The 22,754-nt window shown below is 41.3% G+C and overlaps 1 protein-coding gene across 2 annotated transcripts in view; it reads left to right on the top strand.

Annotated features, from left to right (window-relative positions):
- kif6 (kinesin family member 6) overlaps nt 1–22,754 on the top strand; it is a 567,232-nt gene that overhangs the window by 71,666 nt on the left and 472,812 nt on the right. For both annotated transcript variants that reach the window (XM_072551042.1, XM_072551033.1), the window contains one exon: nt 16,516–16,663. In XM_072551042.1, the coding sequence (XP_072407143.1) occupies nt 16,516–16,663 (148 nt within the window). The remainder of the gene's footprint in view (nt 1–16,515; nt 16,664–22,754) is intronic.

Raw genomic sequence — 22,754 nt, 5'->3', positions numbered from 1 at the left:
TTTTTTTTCATTTTTGTCTACGTTGATAGTTTGCCTTTTGTGCAGTTTTTGAGTTCTGCAGCCTGTTCATCCAAAATTTGTTTCCTACAGAGCTCAGTAGTTCTGAAGAAAGATCACTGGACACAAAATGTTAACTCTGTTTTCTCTCCAGTGGTGCTGCCAGTAATTCTCCAGTAATTCCTAATTTTGTTTCAGATTTCTAGTATTGGCAGTTTTTTTTTGTCAGTAGTTTGATGCTATTTTTCTGATTAGTATCCTCATTTGATTTTTTTTATCTCTGCTTCACCAGTTTTGATTTTCTTTTGTCGGTTACAGAACATTGTGATTGGTCAAGTGTCACAGAAAATTACTGATACTCAGTGCTGTATTTTCCAGGAGATGTATGCTATATGCAAGTCTTAAAATATTGCAGTAGTTAAATTTCTCTTGTCGCTTATGCATGTAACGTGATGTACCGAAGTTGATTTTTCATATATCGCCTAAAGGATTAGGCCACTGTGTTGATGCTTGTGTTGCACAACTCCAATCAAAGCTTATCTAATTCTATGTGCCTTTTGAGGCGCTGATGCATTATGACTGTGGATAAACCACTTCTCATTCTATTTTTTGAGGCAGTTGCATTTTTGCCAGAGTCAGTGGATATTCATCCTGGCATTTGATAGCTTGAGGTGTTTTGTAAGTATGCTGATACTTGCTCCTACATTTGGCTATTCCTCTCTGTCAACTGGTGAAAGAGTTCAGGAGTGATTTCTTCAGCTAGTTTGTGGCAGAGATTGATGGTTATTCTGTTTTGCCTCTTTTGATACAGCAAGTTTTCTTGCTGACATCCGAATGCTTGTCACCATTGTTTTCCAGCTATATTTCTACCTAAGGTACTGTAAATATTATAATGCATTCATTGACCATACCATGTACAATGTGTTAGTGTGGTCAAATAAATTTCTATTGCCTAGCCACGTAGACAGCTGTGCCAACACTGTTTAAGCCATTAGTTTAAATGAAAGTTGCACAAGACAGAAATAAATGGATGAGAAATGTTCCATATTTACTTAACAAACCAATGCTACCAACGTTCGTAGTCAGTTAGCTCAGTTGGCTGGATGATTGGTTTGTGATGCTGAGTGACGCCAACATCATGAGTTCAATTCTTGCAGTGGCTGAGGTTACCATGAAGGACTTTACTTTTTAATGCCTCTCCTTGCCTGAGTTGTAGTGACTCTCCAGTTAAACCATCATCAGTTGTGTGACTCCAATGAGAGAGGAGCCATATGGTCTGGTTGGACTGTGATGACTTTACCTTCAGGGGATTGGTTAGCTAAGTTGGTTGGATGGCTGGTTTGCAATGTGGTGTGATGCCAACAGTATGGGTTCAGTTTGCACAGCGGCTGAAGTTACCAAAAAGGACTCCTCCATCCTCTTATTAGGCCATCCTCATATTAAGCCATTACTCTCACTCTAATGAAAGAGCAACCCTGTGGTTGGTTAGGATTGTGCTAACTTATACTTTACATTTACCAGCATTTTCTAGAGGATTGGATGTGATATAGAAAAAACATTAAAAAAAAACCTTGTTGAGGAAATGTTGCAAAGACAGTTCTAATTATAGGGCAGTTAGTCTAATGTCAGTATCTTGTATGTTTAATCAGGGAAACAAATCGACAGGCACCTTGGAAACATTTTAGTTAATCTAGGAGAGCCAGTACTGATTCATAAAAGGCAGATCATGCTTTGCTAACCTAATTGAAACTTTTTGATGAAGTGATGAAGATGATTGGTGAAGGGAATGTGGTTGATGAGTCCTGTTGCTTAACTACAGAAGCAGTGAGTTGTGGTATTTTTTTGGACTCGTGTGTAATGTTCCTTAGGGACAGCACTAGCACCATTTTCTGTTGCTGTATGCCTTGGATCTTTGAATATGGACTGAAATTCAAAATGTGCTGATGTTACGAAACTTAGGTGTAAAAACACTATGGCCTTAACAGATGTATTTTATCCTTGTTTTTAATGAAGCGAGGTTGAGACAGAGGTATTGAGTGGTCTGTTCCAAGCCAATAAAGTAAACAGCTTGTCAGGCCTTGGTTTCTTTTTAAGTTGGAACAATCGAAGGAGCATGAATGGGTGGTGTCAAGATCCCACAAAACCAGGATTTTAGTTTAATTTTCAATAGTTGCTGGAGTCTTAAAGCTGGATGTGGAAGCTGTTATTTGTCTTTCTGTTACATCTAAAAGCTTGGGTTCTCTCTGCTGCTAGAACTGCATGTGAGACAATCTATTTTACTGAACGTGCCTTTGCCAAGGGTGTGTTTATGGGATGATGCTATACTGGAACAGTTACCATTTAGTCATTAAATCTATTATTCAATTAAGTTTTCTAATAAAGTAATTCCAATTCTTTTTTTTTGTTTGTAATTTAACTGTAGTGTAAGAAGAAAGTGTGTTTTGATTCAAGCCTGATAGTTTGACCAAACAAATTGCATCTAAAGCATAACACCTTTAAAAATAGGGAAAGGCTATCTTCTTAATATACTTTTTAATATACTTTTTTAATATAACTCTTAATATACTTAATATATTTCTTAATATATGGACTGGGCCATAACAAGAGGAGTGGCAAAGAATGAGAATTATACAAATTGTCTGCAATAGGACATGAATTAACGAGCACTGTGCACTGGCAAATGACCATTATATTCAAAGATAAGGAAAGACTTTGATATTTTGCAAGGAGAGGAATGTTTCTAGGAACCTTTGCAACTGCTCATTATTCCAAAGAGCTTTATAACTATTGAAATCCTTTTCTTTTGAAGTGTAGACACGTAAGTATTGTATGAAATAGCAGTAAAGGCTTATTGTGGAACAAGATATAATAGTCTAAATCCAATTCATAATTAGGATCAGAAGTGTTATGGACTGGGAAAGGAGGGCACCTTTTTTATTGATGGATTATATATTGGCCGTAACGTAGGTATCTGTTTCATTTAACTGATCTCAGTTGCTATATCATCAGGCAAATACTGTAAATTGGATTTATTATGAGAAACCCTGTGTTCTTTTTATAACACCTTGATTACTGCTAGTTATTTGCTGCCAAGTGTTCCCCTACCTCCGATTATTTGTTTGCACTGCTTCATTTATCCAGAATCGGATCTAGCAGCACATCCTTCTTTGAGGGACACTGTTTGGTAAACCATATCAGTTTTGAATGTTTTCTAAAATATTCTTAAAACCCATCCCTATTTTTCTCAAACTTCTCCCTTAGTTTATCTCTAGATAGTTTATATCCTTCATAATTACAACATTCTCTATAAATTGCCAAAAATGTTTTGCCCTTGTTATCTTAACCTTATTTGGTGGTCTGACATGTCTTCCCAATGTGGTTTGATCCTTTATTATTTCTTAATCTATTCCAGACACTGTCTGAGTACCACCATCAAGTGAACACTTCTTTTTATTATGGCTTAAATTATATCTTTAATAATAGTCTGTTCTTATCTATATTTACTTTCTTCCAACATCTGAAAATTTAAAAACCAATAATATTTAGTTCCAAAAAAGTAGTATTGTTGCTTTAAATTCTAATTAGTGACTCTAGTTCCTTAACATTATGTCTAATACCTGGGTGTCAGTCTTGGCTCAGTGGTTTCATTCTTCAACCAGAAGATCCAAACCCTATACCTGAGAAGTGAGCATATCATTCTTGCTGACTCTTCACAGTGCTAAATGAGTGACCATTTTTAAAATGTGATATTAAATCAATGCCCAATTTGTTCTCCCTTTTAAAGGAACAGTATACTGAATTAAAGAGGAGTTTGGGAGTTCCAAACTCCCAAGTCCCATTCACATGTCATTCACTGTGCATGCTGATTTACGTGGGCTCCAGTTTCAGCAATACATGAGCTGAGACCGTCCGCAGGCCAGATGTTGTTATGCCAGTATAGATTGGTTGTGCATGAGAACCCTGCTTAATCTCCATTGTAGCACACTCAAAATGAATTGCCTGGGAAGTTGAGTGTTTTGCTTTGTGCAATTCCACAGAGGTTGAAATCATCTGAAAGTCTCCATTTAAATTGGAGAATTCAGAGGTTTCCAAATAAATTAAGTGAAATAGTTACTCAGGAAAAGTTAGACTGTTAAATTCATATCTGCTTTATGTATGTCTGCTACCAAGTCTAGCCATACAAACTTGAGAGAGATATTTTCATTAGTCTGGCCTGTGACCTCAATGTCTTTCAAACTACCATTAGCAACTGTGCCCTCAGCTGTTGAGGTCAGGGTTCGACTGGATAATATGGAGCAATTTTTAAAAAGTAAGTATTGAAGTACGCAACGTCCTAAGAACCACAATAATGTTTTTCAAATTTTAATTGGCTGTGTTTACTGACCCTGACACATGCGCGTAATTTTGGGATGATGTAGTGGGGTTGTGTGCTCTTTTTGTTGCAGTCACCCTAACCTGGCTTCTGGGACCTTTTCCTTCTTACTCAGTGGGCTTCCCCGACCAGTGCACATCTGTGATACCCTCTTCCCACTACTGAAGCCCAGTTAAAAATCATGTGCTTCTCTGGCCATGCACAGTAATGCATTTGCACAATACACCAGTGCTAGGAACTGTGTATTTCTCGATGAACATGTATGCGTAGTTGCCCGTAATTGTCAGTGCCAGCAAATGCTGCCATTTTAATACTGATGAACAAGTGTAAAGCCCACATCCTTTACAGTTTATTTGTTTGGAGTTTAAAAATCATGCTTACTGTAGCACATTGTGAGTTGTGTTTTGGAATGTTGCAAAAGCAGACCTGCAGAGCCGATGGATTCTGAATCAAGGGAAAACTACTTGACATATCTGATCAGGAGCTAATCAGAATGATTGTACTTGTATAGGGCCAGTGCAGCAAAGGATCACACAGCTTGCAAAGAGAAAGCATCAAAAAAAACGTTGCCTCTCCGTGCGTGCAGGTACCGGAAAGTCTCCAGTAAACAGCTAGTTGCTTTCCACACACCTTTCTCTACGAATCCCCTATTGAAGGATGAATAAAACACCTTCACAGACTTGGAAAGGATAAATTCCAGTGAATGAAAGAGAGCATCAGTGTGCAAATAACCTTGTGTCAACAGCAAAGAAATGAAATGAATTGGAAGAAACCTAAAGAAACATATAATCAATGCCTGTGGTCCACCTGTTGCAACTCTACTATGTTCCCCAATTTTTAAAAAACTTTTTCTACCCTTAATGTCCATGTCATTTCTGTCTTTGCCTGTTTGTGAAGGGGAAGTTAAGGGATGAATAGTTTTAGAGTTATATGCTAGCAATCTGTATAATGTGGTATAATGTAAATAATATTGCCTTTGATTCCAGACAATTTGATTTGTAATAAAGTTATTTTCTTGTCAAGTAGAGAAACCTGGTGAGTGTTTTTCTTTGAACCTGAGTTTGTCAGTTAGGTAAACTGGGGACTTTGACTGAACCTTTTCATATTTGTGATGATTCAAGGAACAGTGAGTGGGTCTTGATTTCCAATGTGGATGACCTGTAGCTCTTTTTGAGGTGTGGGATAGTAAAGTGGACAAAAGTGGAAGAAAAGGAAGATACTCACCCTGAAGAGTCAATGAATGCCCTACCCACCTGTTTCCCTCTTTGAAATCACGAACACTATAGGGATATTGCTGAATTTTGCCTTCAGCATGAAAATATGCAAAACACCTTGGACTGCATTGGTGACATGAAAGATTGTATTATCCTCTTCCACAGTCAGCATGCTTAGCAGAAAACACTGGGTTGAATCTTAGTTTCTTATTGACTAAGTCAGAGTTGTGAGATATGTTTTGGAGAGTTTTTCGCGATGAGGCCTAGTGAGTATTCCTTACTGTATCTCAGCAAAGTTGCTTTATTACCTAAGTACCATGCCACAATGGTGTCTCTTATGTCTGATTTCCTCTCTGTCTACCATGTGAAGTTCCTAGAACAAGTTCAATGTGTTGACTTCAACTGCTTTCATGAGCTCTCACCATTCTGTGGATGAAGAAATTTCTCCTTATCTTATCCTAAATGACCTACCCTTGTATCTTTAAACTGTGAACTCTGGTTCATCAGGAATATTGTTCCTATGTTTACCCTGTTAAGTCCTTTTAGAACTTTATAGGTTTTTGTGCGATACTCATCATTCTTCTGAACTCCAGTGAATATAGTCCTAACCAATCCAGTATCTCTTCATGAATCAGTTGTGCCATCTTAAGAATCAAACTGGTAAACCTTTGTTGCATTCCCTCCATAGATGGAACATCCTTTCTAAGATAGGAGACCAAACTGCACACAATATTCCAGGTGTGGTCTCATCAAGGACTCATACGACTGCAGTAAGACATCCCTGCTCCAGTACTCAAACCCTCTCGCTATGAAGGTCAACAGATCATTTGCCTTCTTCACCATTTGCTGCATCTGCATACTTACTTTCAGCAACTGATGTACAAGGACACGAAAGTTTTGTTGCTAATTCTCCTTGTTTCCCAATCTCTCACCGTTCAGATAATAATCTGCCTTCTTGTTATTGCTACCAAAGTGGATAACCTCACATTCATCCATATTATACTTCTCCTGCCATGCTTCTCTTTATTTCCTGTCTGCTGATTAGTTTTATGCCCATAGGTAAAAACAATGACTGCAGATGCTGGAAACCAGATTAGTGGTGCTGGTAGAGCACAGCAGTTCAGGCAGCATCCGAGGAGCAGTGCCTATGTCAATGCACTGCCCTCAATCCCATATGCCGTAATTTTACATGCTTATCTCTTATGCGAGAGCTCATCAAAGCATTCTGAAACAAGGAAATCACATCCAATGGATCCCACAATCAAATCTTCTAGTTATGCGCTTGAAAAATTTTAGCAGATCTACCCAAGCATGATTTCCCTTTCATTAATCCATGCTAATGACTCTGACCAATGCCGTCACTGTTTTCCAAGTGCTCTGCTATTAAATCTTTTATATTGGACGCTAGCATTTTCTCCACTAATGATGTCAGACTAAGTAATAAATAATTCAGTGTTTTCTCTCTATTTGCCTTTTTAAAAAAAAGTGGGGTTACATTAGCTATCCTCCAATCCATAGGAGCTATTTCAGAGTCTATAGAATCTTGAAAGATGACTGCCAATCCCTCCACCATTTCTAGAGCCACTTCTTTAAGGACTCTGGGAGGGAGATTGCAGGGCCATGCAGATTTATTGGTCTTTATTCTAATCAATTTCCTCAATAAAATTTCCCTGCTAATACTGGTTTTCTTCATTTCCTACTTATCACAAGACACTGTGTAGCCTAACATTGTTGGGATGTTATTTGTATTGTCCTTTATGACGACAGAATCAAAATATATATATGCTAATTCTGAAGAAGGGTAAATGGATTCTGTTCTGTCCACAGTTGCTACCAATCATGCTGTGTTTCTTCAGCAATTTCTATTTTTATTGTTTTTCAGACCTCCGGCATTTACAGTTTGATCAAAATATGTATTTAATTGGTCTGCCATCCCTTTGCTCCCCATTATTAACTTCTCCTGTTTCTCACTGTATGTATGTCACAGAGTCATATACATTTCCAGCACGGAAACAGGCCCTCTGGCCCAATTTGTGTATGCTGCCCAGTTTTCACAATTAAGCCGATCCCATTTGCTTGCTTTTGGTCCATATCCCTACATATCCATCCCATTCGTGCATCTGTGTAAATATTTCTTAAATGACAAAATATTCTCGCCTCCTCCACTGCAGCCTGTTCCGGACACTCACCACCATCTGTGAATAAAATTGTCCCTCTGTGAATAAAATTGTCCCTCTGGACCTTTTGTATCTGTGCCCTCTCCCCTCAAATCTATGCCCTCTAGTTTTAGACTCCCCTATCATGGGGAAAAAATGTTGGCTATTGACCTTATCCATTTCTCTCATGAGTTTATACATTTCTCAGTGCATAAGGTCATTCCTCAGTCTCCCACACTCCTGGGGAAGAAGTCCCAATCTATCAAGCCTCTCCTTATAACTCAAATCTTCCAGTCCAGGTCGTGTCTTAGTTAATCTTTTCTGCATTCTTTCTTGTTTAATAATATCCTTTCTCGCAGGTCGACCAGAAATGCATGCAGTACTCCAAATGTGACACCAACATCTTGTGCAACTGCCTAAAGATATCCCAATTCCTATACTTAGTGCTCTGACTGATGAAAACAAGCATGCTCAAAATCGCCTTCACCACCCTGTCTACCGGTGACTCCACTTTCAAGGCGCTATGAACCTGTACCTCTAGATCTGTTTGTTCTATAATACTCTCCAGGGCCCTACCATTGATTGCTTAAGTCCTGCCCTGGTTTGACTTACCAAAATGCAACACATTGCGTTTATCTAAATTAATCTCCATCTGTCATTCCTTTGCCCTATGGCCCAGTTGATCAAGATCTTGCTGTATTCCCAGATAACTTTCTTCACTGTCCACTAGACCACCAATCTTGGTGACATCTGTAAACTTACAACCGTACCTCCTAAATTCTCATCCAAATCACTTCTACAAATATTGAATAATGGTGGACCCTTTTATATAAATGATGAATAACTGTGGACCCATGCCTCAAGTATGAAAAAATACCCTAACACCATCCTGTGTCTTCTATCTTCAAGCCACTTTTGTATCCAATTGGCCAGATCTCCTTGGATCCCTTGAGATTTAACGTTACTGAACAACTTACCATGCAGTACTTTGTCAAATGTAATGCTCTCATCTACTTTCTTGGTCACCTCAAAATACTCAATCAAATTTGAGAGACACGATTTCCCCCCACAAAGCCATGCGGACTATCCCAAATGCCTCTCCAAATGCCTGTAGATCCTATCTCTCAGAACCTTCTCTTACCCATCACAGATGTTAGGCTCACTGGTCTGTAGTTCCCAGGCATTACACTGTAGCCTTTCTTAAATGTTGGCACAGCATCAGCTACCCTCCAGTCTTCAGACATTTCACATGTTTCCGCCAAGGACTTGACAATTTCCTCCCCAACATCCCATAAAGTCCTGTGATTCACTTCATCAGATCCTGGGCATTTATCTACCTTAATGCATTTTAAGACTTCCAGCACCTCCTGTTCTGTAATGTGGACTCTCTTCAAGACATCACTATTTATTTTCCCAATTTGTCTTTACTAACCTTTTACTTTTCACATACCTGTATAAGCTTTTACAATCAGTTTGTATGCTCCCCACAAACTTACTCTTGTGTTGTATTTTTCCTCTGTTAATCTATCACTTTGGTCCCTTTTGCTGAAATCTAAGCATCTCTTTGCCTTCCTTTGCTGAAATCTGAACTGCTCCCAATCTTCAGGCCAGCTACTTTTTTTATCTGCTCCTTCCTTGGATCTTGTACTGTCCTCAATTCCCTTTGTTGGCCATGATTAAGGCCACCTTTTCCATTTCAATTCTGTGCCAGAGAGGAATGAGTAATTGCTGCATTCTTTCATGAGCTCTTTAAACATTTGCCATTGCCTATCCACCATAATTTCTCTAAGTAACGGTCCCTCATTTACCATGGCTGCAGCTTGCGCCTCATACCATCATAGTTTCCTTTATTTCGATTCAGGATCCTTGTCTTAGAACCAGCTATACCACTTCATCTTAAATGAAGAATTCTGTCATATTATGTGCACTGTTCCCCATAGCAATCTAGCTGCGCGAGGCCCTAATTATTCCTTTCTCATTACACAAGACACAATCTAGATGGCCTGATCTCTTCAATGTATAGATCCAGAAAACTACCTCGTGCACACTCCAGGAGTTCCCCTCTGTAGTATTAGAACATAGAACACAGAACATAGAACAGTACAGCACAGAACAGGCCCTTCAGCCCACGATGTTGTGCCGACCATTGATCCTCATGTGAGGTAAACCTAATGTATGAACTCTCAAATTTCTGTGACCATATGCATGTCCAGCAGTCTCTTAAATATCCCCAATGACCTCACTTCCACAACTGCTGCTGGCAACGCATTCCATGCTCTCTCAACTCTCTGCATAAAAAACCCGCCTCTGATATCCCCTCTATACTTTCCGCCAAACAGCTTAAAGCTCTGACCCCTCGTGTTAACAATTTCTGCCCTGGGAAAAAGTTTCTGGCTATCGACTCTATCTATGCCTCTCATTATCTTGTACACCTCAATTAGGTCCACTCTCTTCCTTCTTTTTTCCAATGAAAAATGTCCGAGCTCATTCAACCTCTCTTCATAAGATAAGCCCTCCATTCCAGGCAGCATCCTGGTAAACCTCCTCTGAACCCTCTCCAAAGCATCCACATCTTTCCTTTAATAGGGTGACTAGAACTGGACACAGTATTCCAAGTGCAGTCTAACCAAAGTTTTATAGAGCTGCAACAAGATCTCACGGCTCTTAAATTCAATCCCCCGTTAATGAAAGCCAAAACACCATATGCTTTCTTAACAACCCTGTCCACTTGGGTGGCAATTTTAAGGGATCTATGTACCTGCACACCAAGATCCCGCTGTTCCTCCACACTGCCAAGAATCCTGTCTTTAATCCTGTACTCAACTTTCAAGTTTGATCTTCCAAAATGTATCACCTCGCATTTATCCAGGTTGAACTCCATCTGCCCCCTCTCAGCCCATCTCTGCATCCTGTCAATGTCACACTGCAGCCTACAACAGTCCTCTATACTGTCAACAACACCTCCAATCTTTGTGTCGTCTGTGAACTTGCTAACCCATCCTTCAATTGCCTCATCCAAGTTATTAATAAAATTACAAAGAGTAGAGGCCCAAGAACAGAGCCCTGTGGAACACCACTCACCACTGACTTCCAGGCAGAATATTTTCCTTCCACTACCACTTGCTGTCTTCTGTCGACCAGCCAATTCGGTATCCAGACAGCAAAATTTCCCTGTATCCCATTCCTCCTGACCTTCTGAACGAGCCTACCATGGGGAACCTTATCAAATGCCTTACTGAAGTCTATATACACAACATCCATTGCTCGACCCTCATCAACTTGTCCAGTAACATCCTCAAAGAACTCAATAAGATTTGTGAGGCATGACCTGCCCCTTACAAAGCTGCGCTGACTGCCTTAAATCAAGCCATCTCTTCCAGATGGTCATAAATCCTATCCCTCAGAATCCTTTCTAACACCTTGCAGACGACAGACGTGAAACTGACTGGTCTGTAATTGCCAGGGATTTCCCTACTTCCTTTCTTGAAGAGAGGAATTACATTTGCCTCCCTCCAGTCCTCCGGTACGACTCTGGTGGAGAGCAAGGATGCAAAGATCCTCGCAAGCAGCGACGCAATCACATTTCTCGCTTCCCAAAGCAGCCGAGCACAAATCTGGTCTGGCCCTGGCAACTTGTCAATCTTAATGTTTGTCAAAATTTTCAACACATCAGCTTTCTCAATCTCTATCCATGCCAGCATGCTTACCTGCTCCTCAATCGTTTCATTCACTACAAGGTTCTTTTCTTTAGAAAACACAGAAGCAAAAAACTCATTTAGGGCTTCCCCTACCTCCTCAGACTCTATACACAAGTTCCCTATGCAGTTCCTGATCGGCCCTACTCTCCTCACAAAAGTGTAAAATGTCTTTGGATTCTCCCTAATCCTTCCTGCCAAGCCTTATTCGTGCCCTCTCCTGGCTCTCCTCAGACTATTTTTGAGCTCCTTCCTCGCCTGCCTGTAATCCTCTAGAGCTGAGCAAGATCCTTGCTTCCTCCACCTTACATAAGCTGCCTTCTTTCTTTGGACGAGAAGCTCCTCCGCTCTCGTCATCCAAGGTTCCTTTATCTTACCCCTTTTTGCCTGTCTCAGAGGAATACATTTGTACATCACTCGCAACAACTGTTCCTTAAACAGTCTCCACATGTCTATAGTGCTCTTTCCATGGAACAATTGCTCCCAGTCCATGCTTCCCAAAGCACGTCTGATAGTATCATAGTTTCCTTTTCCCCAGTTAAATATCCTCCCATTGTGCCTGCTTCTCTCCTTCTCCATAGCTATGTAGAATGTGAGGCAGTTGTGGTCACTATCCCCAAAATGCTCTCCCACCGCAAGATCTGACACCTGCCCCCGGCTCATTGCCGAGCACCAAATCCAAAATGGCCTCTCCCCTCATCGGCCTGTCAACGTACTGAGTTAGGAAACCCTTCTGAACGCATCTTACAAAAACAGCTCCTTCCAAACCATCTGCTCGAAGGAGGTTCCAATCAATATTGGGAAAGTTAAAGTCACCCATTACAACTACCCTACTATATTCACACTTTTCCAAAATCTGCCGATCTATGCTTTCTTCAACCCCCCTGCTGCTATTGGGGGCCTGTAGTAAACTCCTAATGAGGTGACTGCTCCCTTACTGTTCCTAATTTCCACCCATACTGACTCAGTAGGCAGACCCTCCTCGACAATGGTAACTTCTGTAGCTGTGATACCCTCTCTGATTAGCAGTGCTAATTGTTGTTTGATTTGATTTGATTTGCTCAACCAGTGCCATATCCTAGTCAGAGGAGAAGTAGCAGGAGATATCAGATGAATTGGTGACTGGAGACGTGATATGAAGAGACGGGTTTCAGTGTCCTGGAACATTGGGATTGGTTCTGAAAGAGATGGGGCCAGTACAAGCTGGAGGAGTTATACCTCGTCAGGACTGGAACTGATGTCCTTGGGAAACATGCTAGTAGTTGAAAAATGTGGTGCTGGAAAAACACAGCAGGCTAGGCAGCATCCAAGGAGCAGGAGAATCGACATTTCGGGCATAAACCCTTCTTCAGGAATGAGGCTAGTTTGCCAAGCAGGCTGAGATAAAAGGTAGGGGGGAAGGAATTTGGGGGAGGGGCGCTGGGAATATGATAGGTGAAAGGAGGTGAGGGTGAGGGTGATAGGCTGGAGAGGGGGTGGGGGCGGAGAGGTCGGGAAGAAGATTGCAGGTCAAGAGGGCGGCGCTGAATCAGGGGGTTGGGACTGAGATAAGGTGGGGGAGGGGAAATGAGGAAGCTGGAGAAATCTACATTCATCCCGTGTGGTTGGAGAGTTCCTAGGTGGAAGATGAGGTGCTCTTCCTCCAGGCATCGTATGGTCAGGGTCTCGCGATGGAGGAAGCCAAGGACCTGCATGTCCTTGGCGGAGTGGGAGGGGGAGTTAAAGTGTTCAGCCATGGGGCGGTTGGGTTGGTTGGTGCGGGTGTCCCAGAGGTGTTCCCTGAAACGTTCCGCAAGTAGGCGGCCTGTCTCTCCAAGGTAGAGGAGACCACATCGGGTGCAGTGGATACAGTCAATGATGTGTGTGAAGGTGCAGGTGAATTTGCGACAGATAAAGAAGGATCCATTGGGGCCTTGGAGGGAGGTGAGGGGGGAGGTGTGGGCGCAAGTTTTGCACTTCTTGCGGTTGCAGGGGAAGGTGCAGGGAGTGGAGATTGGGTTGGTGGGGGGTGTAGACCTGACGAGGGAGTCGTGGAGGGAGTGGTGTCTCCGGAACACTGATAGGGGTGGGGAGGGAAATATATCCCTGGTGATGGGGTCTGTTTGGAGGTGGTGGAAATGATGGAGGATGATACGATGTATCCGGAGGTTGGTGGGGTGGAAGGTGAGGACCAGTGGGGTTCTGTCCTGGTGGCGATTGGAGGGGCAGGGTTCAAGGGCAGAGTTATGGGAGGTGGAGGAGATGAGGTGGAGAGCATCGTCGACCACGTCAGAGGGGAAATTGCGGTCTTTGAAGAAGGAGGCCATTTGGTTGTTCGGTAGTGGAATTGGTCCTCCTGGGAGCAGGTGCGGCGGAGGCGAAGGAATTGGGAAAATGGGATGGCGGTTTTACAGGGGGCAGGGTGGGAGTGTTAGCCTGGGGAGTTACACCTCTCTGCACCTGTAATCCACAATGCACTCAGCATCATGGATGCTCCACAGTGCTCCCAGCCACTGCTCCAGCTTTGAGCCTCTGACTTCTTGCAGCTGCAGCTGGAGACACTTCATGCACATCTTCTGGAATTGTGCTTGACTTCCCAAAAAGGACAGGTGTTGCACACCAATAACCTTCACTTCTTCTTCCTTGCCTTACTCTTCTAAATTAAAACATTAGATTGCCTTTAAAATGAAATAATATTAATTACTCTAGGACTTTTCTTCTTTGGAACCTACATTATTACCTTTACATTCTACGTGTTCAAAATGAAGACCTTATAAACTATAACTTATCGAAAATAGCATAAATACTCAACTGACCACACCTGCCCAATCAACTGCTTCCTCTTGTCCATGTGACTTTTTGATCTTCTTCACAAACGTTTTTTTATTTATTGCAAATATATACTTATTCTAATTTTTTAAATCACCATCCACAGCTACCATAGCAGTTTGGTACAGTATTTGCATGTCATGAAAGAAGTTTAATATTCCTTGCAGTTGCAAAAGCCAAAGGCATCTCTTGCTCATGCAGGATACAATTTGCATACACTGAGGCAATGAGGGGGGCTGATAACTGAATAGAATCTTGCTGAACTTTGGCAGCAATACCTTAGACCACTACACCTTGGCAGCAGCTGCCGCTCAGCACATAGTCTTGGACCTTAGAATGTTCCAGTCTGCAACATTCAGTTGAGGTTAACTTTTTACATTGGAAGGCCACATTCTGGGCAGACCAAAGAGTGTCTTTCGCTGAGTTGATGGTCATCCAGACACAATCAATGTTTGTCTTAGTGTATGTCTCGGGTAGCAGCCCATAGAACATGGAATTCTGTGTCACGGAGCTGCTTGTGACAAACCTCACCAAACAATGCTGCATCTCTCTTTAGACATTCTTTACAAAGGTGCAATCCATAAGGAAATGTGTGACAGTCTCCTCACCAGGCTAGAAGCTTCAAGGGTGGGCTGCGGTGGTGCACAGAGAATAGATGTGCATCAAGCTACATCTTGGTGCTTGTTGGAAAGTTCTGGTGTTGAGGAATGCTGCCAAATGACTTTGATAGCCTGGTCAGGGAACACGTGACAGGATCCACCGTCCTTTACCTGCAGGGTCTCAAGGATGCTACATTCCGACTACGTCCTGATGGAAGTATGGTCAGAGGTGTTTGTCTTTGCACATTTTTCCACAAAGAATAAGTAATACAGAATAGTCCAACTACTTGGAACATTCTGTAGCCAGACCTATCTTTCGCAGCATTCTGGAATTCTGCTGCTAATATTCCTTTACTTCTGCTGCTCTTTATCCTTCAAACTTGAAACCAACTCTTTGATCAACGTCAATATCTATTCTGAAAGTGGCTTCTGACATATCTTGGGATATTTTTCTTTAAGGATGCTGTTATTGGAATACCAGCACTTGCAAATTCCTCTTCAAATCTCACATTTTTCCTGATTTGGAACTAATTGCAATTCCTTTATTATCTATGGATCAAAATCCTTCAATGCCCTTCCTACAATGATTACTGAGGACTGGAGTGGTTTAAGAAGTCAGCTCAACATGACATTCTTCAGGGCAAAGGAGGCAATTGCCTAGCAATTCCAGGAAATGTTCTCAGGACTCGAGTTCAAATCTCTCTGTGGCAAATGATGGAATTTGAATTCATTTTTAAAAATCTGGCATTAGAATGTTGACGATGTTGTAAAAAAAGTCCCCATCAACCCATTTGGTTCTTTAGGGGAACATAAATCACCATCTTTGCCTTGTCCTGCTTGCATGTGACTCCAGATCCACAGCTTTATTGATCACTCTTACTGTTCTTTGCAATGGCTAAGCAAGACACTTACTTCAAGGACAACTCGGAAAGAGAAATAAACACTGGCCCAGCTAGTGACACCCACATGCCATGAATGAATAAAAACAAAAGGAATATGGGGAAAATAACCAAAGACTCCTATATCCCATGAATGAATTTTTTAAAAATCCCACTGTTACTATCATTCTGTTCTGTGCTAAGGGTCTGGCATATCCTTTTTGTTTAGTCACTGTAGCACGAAGGGTGGAATTTAAAACATAGGCCAATCAGCAATAATTCTGTAAGTTTGGACATTCACTTTAGGTGACTCTGTGATAACTACTCCTCTTTTGTAAGACTGCAGAACTTTCATCAGCCTCAGTTTGCTGTCTTTTCATCCCCCGTAGATAAGGTCGTGACCACATGTGGGGATGACACTTAGAAGTCTGGCAAAAATATTACAGTGTGGCTGACATGGTCAACTAATTGGTTCAATGCAGCCCTAAACCAGAATAGTTTCTGAAGAAGTGTCAGACTGAACTCAAATCATTAACGTTGTTTCTCTCTCCACAGATGATACTGGACATGCTGAGTTTCACTAGCATTGTCTGTATTTGAGTGGAACACCTGGCTGAGGCTGGCTACAGCTGTGTCAAAATTCTGATCAAAAAGACAAATCCAGGCCATCTCTGTCTTGTCTGTTGGCCTATAAATGTTTGGGATGACCGAAATCAAATAACACTAGATTGAAGTATGTGATTAATAAGTAGCAATCCTAAAACACATTTCTTGTTCTGCACACGCTCTTTTCCAGTGTCCTCGCAGGCTACAATGGCACGATATTTGCTTATGGGCAGACAGGCAGCGGAAAGACATTCACTGTCACAGGAGGAGCAGAGCGATACAGTGACAGGGGCATTATTCCCAGGACACTCTCATACATCTTTGGGGAATTTCAGAAGGTAAGATGCTTTGTCTGTTGTTTCTAATGCAAAAGCAGTAGGTGGGTTGGTTACAGTTGCAAAGGAAGCAAAGTGTTATCCAAATATTTAAACTTGTGCAGGCAGTCGTGTGGAATGCCAGGAAATCTGTTACTGCCTTATAATATAAATTAACTTGTAAAGAAAATATTGAGAAGAGTGGGAATTCAGAGCAGATGACCATGTGCTTACTTTTAGCTTGGTTTAGATTTTTATTTTTAGATTTAATGTAATGCGTCTCAGCCTCAATCTCCACCAGTCTGTAAAACCACATCTGTCGAGAATTTCAGCAGCTAAGTTGGTTTGTGGGTTGGGGAATCCTGTCTGGAAGATGAAAATTATGTAAACTTATACTGTTTGTTCTTTACCTGGCTCAACTGCCTCAGCGGGAGACATAGAAAACTTAACAAAATCACAGCTGATGGACATTTCCTCCTGTAGGCCAAAGTTTAAGCTTTGGATATGTCATTAACTGTTGTCGTTATCTCTGTTGCAATATCTTACTCCTTCATTAATTTTCTGGCAGTTGTAACGTCTAGTTTGTTCCCTTTTCCTGTTGTACAGTATATCCAGAGTTCAACATTTTCACTAATTTATACTGGATACAACTTAAAAAAGGGGTACATGCTATTTTATTGTATTATTGCACCTGTCCAATGAGTTCGAGATTCTATTTGTTCTTCAGAACCAGCAAGCATCTTTTGCTGATAAAATCTCACTTATTTGCCATAATAGGTTTGCCATTTCAAGATGTGCCGCTGACTAAAGGTGACAATCCATCTGTGCTTCATCTATATGGCTTTCATGTACCACTGATACCAAATGTTCATTTTGAAGACATTCAAAGTGAAATTTCACATTTGAACCAGTTACGCAGTGCAGCCTTACGGTTGCCTCAGATATCTGCTTTCTTCCCTTGCTTTCATTCAATTACCTTCTGCATATAGGTAGTCACCTTGGATTTGTCATTGGTCTTAAGCCTAGTGGACGAAATGTCCACCAGCTCTGATTTTGTTAAGTTTTCTATGTCTCCCGCTGAGGCAGTTGAGCCAGGAAAAGAACAATCAGTGCAAGTTTACATAATTTTCATCTTCCAGACAGGATTCCTGAAGAAGGGCTTATGCCCGAAACATTGATTCTCCAGCTCCTCGGATGCTGCCTGGCCTGCTGCGCTTTTCCAGCACCAAACTTTTCAACTCAGGATTCCCCAACCCACAAACCAACTTAGCTGCTGAAATTCTCGACAGGTGTGATATTAGAGACTCGTGGAGATTGATGCACCCACATTGTGGGTGATACACAAGTGTACTATAAAGTCAACATCAACAAAGGGAACAGTTTTCACCTGATGCCCTAGTTGCCATCAAAGCCTCACTCAGTTACCAATTCCTGAGAAAAAGTTGAAATAATGGAGTAAAAGTGAAAACTGAGGGACAGAAAGATTTGATGCTAATTCCGACCAAAATATGGCACTGAGCAAATATTGGACTAGATTACCAAACGTTTTGTCAAAAGGGTAATTTTTAATGAATTTATTTATTCATTTGTGGGATGAGAGTGTCACTGGCTTTACTGGCATTTATTTTGCATCCCTAATTGCCCAGAGGGCAGGTAAGAATCAACCATATTGTTGTGGGTCTGGAGTCACATATAGGCCAGACCACATAAGGATGGCAGTTTCTTTCCCTAAAGGACATTAGTAAACCAGATGGGTTTTTCCAATAATTGACAATGATTTCATGGTCATCATTAGACTCTTAATTCCAGATATTTATGGAGTTCAAATTCCACCATCTGCTGTAGTGGAATTTGAACCTGGATTGCCAGAACATTATCTGGGTCTCTGGATTAACAGTCTAGCGATAATCTCAAAGGAGGATAGAGGAAGATGTTTGGAGAAGAAATTCTAGAATTTATTGCCCTTGTAATTGAAAGCACAGCCACCAATTTAAAAGAAAATAAAAGTGGAGCTACTCAAGAGACTAAAATTATGGATTATATTTAACTAAATATTCAGAGCTGGAAGAGATTTATATAATAGAACATTGCTTTTGAGATGTGGGTTTTGCTGGTTAGGCCTGCATTTATTATGGCTTGTTTTATTTTGTCTTTTTTTATTGTCTGCAGTAGTGTTAGGGTTAACCTTGTTATCTTTCAGAAGGTGATTGTGAGCTACCTGTTTGATCTATTGTAGTACCTGGAAGTGGGCACACCCATAGTACTGTTAGGAATGATTTTGACACAGTGACTGTGAAAGACTAGTAATATAGTTATAAGTCAAGATGAGTTTGGCTTGGACTGTATATAGCAAGGCTGCATAGGTTAAATCTGATCATTTGGTTGTGGGATTTCTTGCCCTGTTGAGAGTGTGGTGTTGGAAGAGCACAGCAGGTCAGGCAACATCTGAGAAGCAGGAGAATCGACATTTCGGGCATAAGCCCTTCATCAGGAATCCGGCTTATGCCCAAAACACGATTCTCCTGCTCCTCGGTTGCTGCCTGACTGGCAGTGCTTTTCCAGCCCCACATTCTCGACTCTGATCTCCAGCATCTGTAGTCCTCACTTTCTCCAAGTGGATTTCTTTCCCTGTTTGGCATACAAATAGTTCAGTGTTTTAACTGCAGGTTGCTACTCATTTTTTAGCATGCTGTTCCTAGTATGCCCTCAGCAATCTTTGGACCAGGGTTGATTCCCAAGCTTCATGTTATTGTGAGACTGGGGGAGATGCTGGGCCATGAGGTTACAGATTGTGGTTAAATACAATTCTGCTGTCATTGAGAGTTCATCTTGTCTCGTAGATGCCCAGTTCTGGTTGCTAGATCTATTTGAAATATGTTCAGTTAACGCAGTATTAGTGCCACACAGTATCATGGAGGATATGATCAGTGTAAAGGTAGGGCATCCTCTTCACAAGGACTGTGCAGTTGTCACTCCTGCCAATTGTATAATCAACAAATGCATCTGCAAAAGATGAATTGGTTAGGAAGAAGCCAAGTAGGTGTTTCCATTTTATTGGTCCTCTCACTGCCTGTCCCCGACCCAGTCTATCAGCTATATACTATGGAACCTGCCCAACTCCATCAGTAGTGGTGCTACCATGCTAGTCTTGGCACTGAACATTGAAGTTCCGCACCCAGAATACATTCTATGCTAAGGCCACCTTCAGTGCTCCCTCCAGTTAGTGTAATGCATAAAGAAGTACTGATTCATGAGCAGACATCGTATGGTAGGTGGTAATCAGCAGGAGCTTTCCTTGTCCATGTTTTTCCTGCTGCCGTGAGAGTTTGAGGTCCACCATTAGTGTTCAGGACTTCCAACTGTATATTACTGTTCTGCCGCCTGTGCTGGGTCTGCCCTCCTGATGGAACAGGGCATATCTTGTAATGGTTGTATCTGGGACTTTGTTTCCAAGATATGATTCTGTGACAAAGACCTTGTCAGGCTGTTGCTGGATATACCTATGGGATAGTTCTCCAATATATTTTCATTTGTTTAGGGAATGAGGATACTTGCTGGCCAGGGAGCATTTATTGCCTATCCTTAAATGCTTAATGTAACTTCCCAACTCCTCTACTCAAAGGACCGAGCGATGAAGGGAGGCATCCCAAACACTTTTTAAATTCCCAGTTAAGGTAATCAGAGGCCAGTTAAGAATCAGCCATATTGTTGCTGGTCTGGAGTCACATGTAGACCAGACCACGTACAGATGACAGATTTCATTCCTTAAAGGATATCAATAAACCAGATATATTTTTATGATAATTGACAGTGGTTACCTCGTTGTCGTTATGTTAGCTTTTTGTTCCAGATGTTTTTGTGTCCAATTTTGAATTCAGTTCAAATTTCAGCATCTACCATGGTGTGATTCAAACCCATGTCCCTCGAAAATTAACCTAAGATTCTGAGTTACTGGTCCAAGGGACACAGTTGGGCAAAAAACAAACCCATATATTAGTAATGAGAGCTTCGTCAGGATGTTAGTTGTGCGTGTGCTGTTGTGTCCAGTGCCAACATCATGCTGGTGCTTTGTTTAATTTTGTTTAGAGTTACAGAGAAAGGTGAGGCTATGAAGGAATTTGTGAACAAGTATGAGAATTTGCAATGTGAAGCATTGGTTAATTAGGAGCAGTCAGAAAGGTCATTGAGCAGAGGTGATGTGTGAATAGGGATTGAGCATAGATATCAGAATTCCTAATGATATCAAGTTTATCAAGGGTGGAATGTGGGAGGCTACCTGGGAGTACAGTATGTTGGAATAGTTGTGTCAGGAAGTAACAAATGAGGATTTGGCTGATGTTACAAAAGTAGAAGTAGGCATTTTTAGTGATGTAGATATGTTGTCAGGAAGTCATCATGATTTTGATACAACAAACAAGGGTAGGGCTTATGCAATTAATGGTAGGGTCTTAAGTAGTGCTGTAGAACAGATTTAAGGGTGCAGGTATGTAATTCTTTGAAATTTGCATCACATATAGACAGGGTAATTAAAAAGATGTTTGGCATACCTGTCTTCATTGCTCAGTCCTTTGCGTAAAGGAGTTGGAAAATCACATTGAGGTTGTACAGGACATTGGTGAAACCTCATCTGGAATACTGTGTCCAGTTCTAGTTGCTCTGTTATAGGAAGGATATTATTAAGCTGAAGGGGGTTCAGAAGAGATTTACCAGGATGTTGCCAGGAATGAAAGGTTTGAGTTATAAAGAAAGGCTGGATAGGCTAGGACTTTATTCACTGGAGTGTAGGCGGTTGAGAGGTGACCGTATACAAGTTTATAAAATAATGAGGAATATGGTTAGAGTTGATGGTCATGGTCTTTTCCTAGGATGGGTGATTTCAAGACTGTGGGCCACATTTTTAAGAGAGACAATTAAAAAATGAGGGGAAATTATTTTACAGGGAGGGTCGTTCACATGTGGAATGGACTTGCTGAGGAAGTGGTGGGATGTGGGTACAATTACAATGTTTAAAAGACATTTTAAGTACATGAATAAGAAAAATTTGAAGGGATGTGGGCCAGGAACAGGCAGGGGGGCCTAGCTTAGTTAAGGATTATATTCGGCATGGACTGAAAGATCTATTTCCGTGCTGTTTGACTCAATAACTCTGTGAGATCAAACAAAACACAAAGGTTGTGAACTTTCTGGTTCAGTCCCAGTCAGCTGCAGTTAGAAGAATAGGGTGTGTGGCCTGGAAAAGAGTTTGTGAGGGGAATTGACGACAGTAGCACCAGTCCTTTCAATGTTCAATTGGAGGATATGTTTGTTCATGATATACTAGATGTTAACAAGCAAATCTGACAGTTTAGAGACAGAGAGGAATTCAGACTAGTGGTATTTGGGAAGAATTGGATACTGTGAAAATTGTCAGTGTATTGTTGGATTATTTCTCTGAAGGGGTTGTTTACCTGAGAAATTAAGGGAATGGTATCAGCAGTGGTAACAGCATGGGAGTGGGACAAGAAGCCATTGTGAGTAATTGTCTTGCTACAACTGGATCTTTAAGCATTGAGCCTGTCAAATGCTGTCCCATTCACTGTAGTGATATTGAAAACTATTGGAGAAACATGGTGACAACTTTCTTGGGACCTTTTTTTAAATTCTGCTTCTTCAAACCTTGAGGATCACTAGAATAAGAATGATGGCAATTCTTAAGGCCCTATGCCCTTTGTTGTGGGCTAAAAACCAAGCAGTAGTCTCCTCTGTCTTCATGTAGGTCCAATTAGTCTGTAGTTAAAGCTGATGCTTGACAAATGTTGGCTAATAAACTGCTAGGCCCCTTTCATCTTTGGTAAACTTCATTCCTCTTTTGACAATCTGCCACTGGGGATCCTGTTACACCCTGAGCCAGGAAAATGACTTGAACCTGTAATGCGTTCAGTGCATTTGGCAGAATTCTGTTTGAATTTGAGTACTGTTAGTGACAGAAAAAGCAGGCTTGTGTATTGTCAGTGAATTAGTCTTGTGTATTATTACACATCTGCTGACTGACTTGGCTGTCAATGCTGTACTGGATTAGTGGTGCTGGAAGAGCACAGCAGTTTAGGCAGCATCCAAGTAGCTTCGAAATCGACGT

Source organism: Chiloscyllium punctatum, chromosome 3 (genome assembly GCF_047496795.1).
Source record: "Chiloscyllium punctatum isolate Juve2018m chromosome 3, sChiPun1.3, whole genome shotgun sequence".
NCBI lineage: Eukaryota > Metazoa > Chordata > Chondrichthyes > Orectolobiformes > Hemiscylliidae > Chiloscyllium > Chiloscyllium punctatum.
Note: the sequence above shows the minus strand (reverse complement) of the source record. Positions and strands in the feature narration are given on the sequence as shown.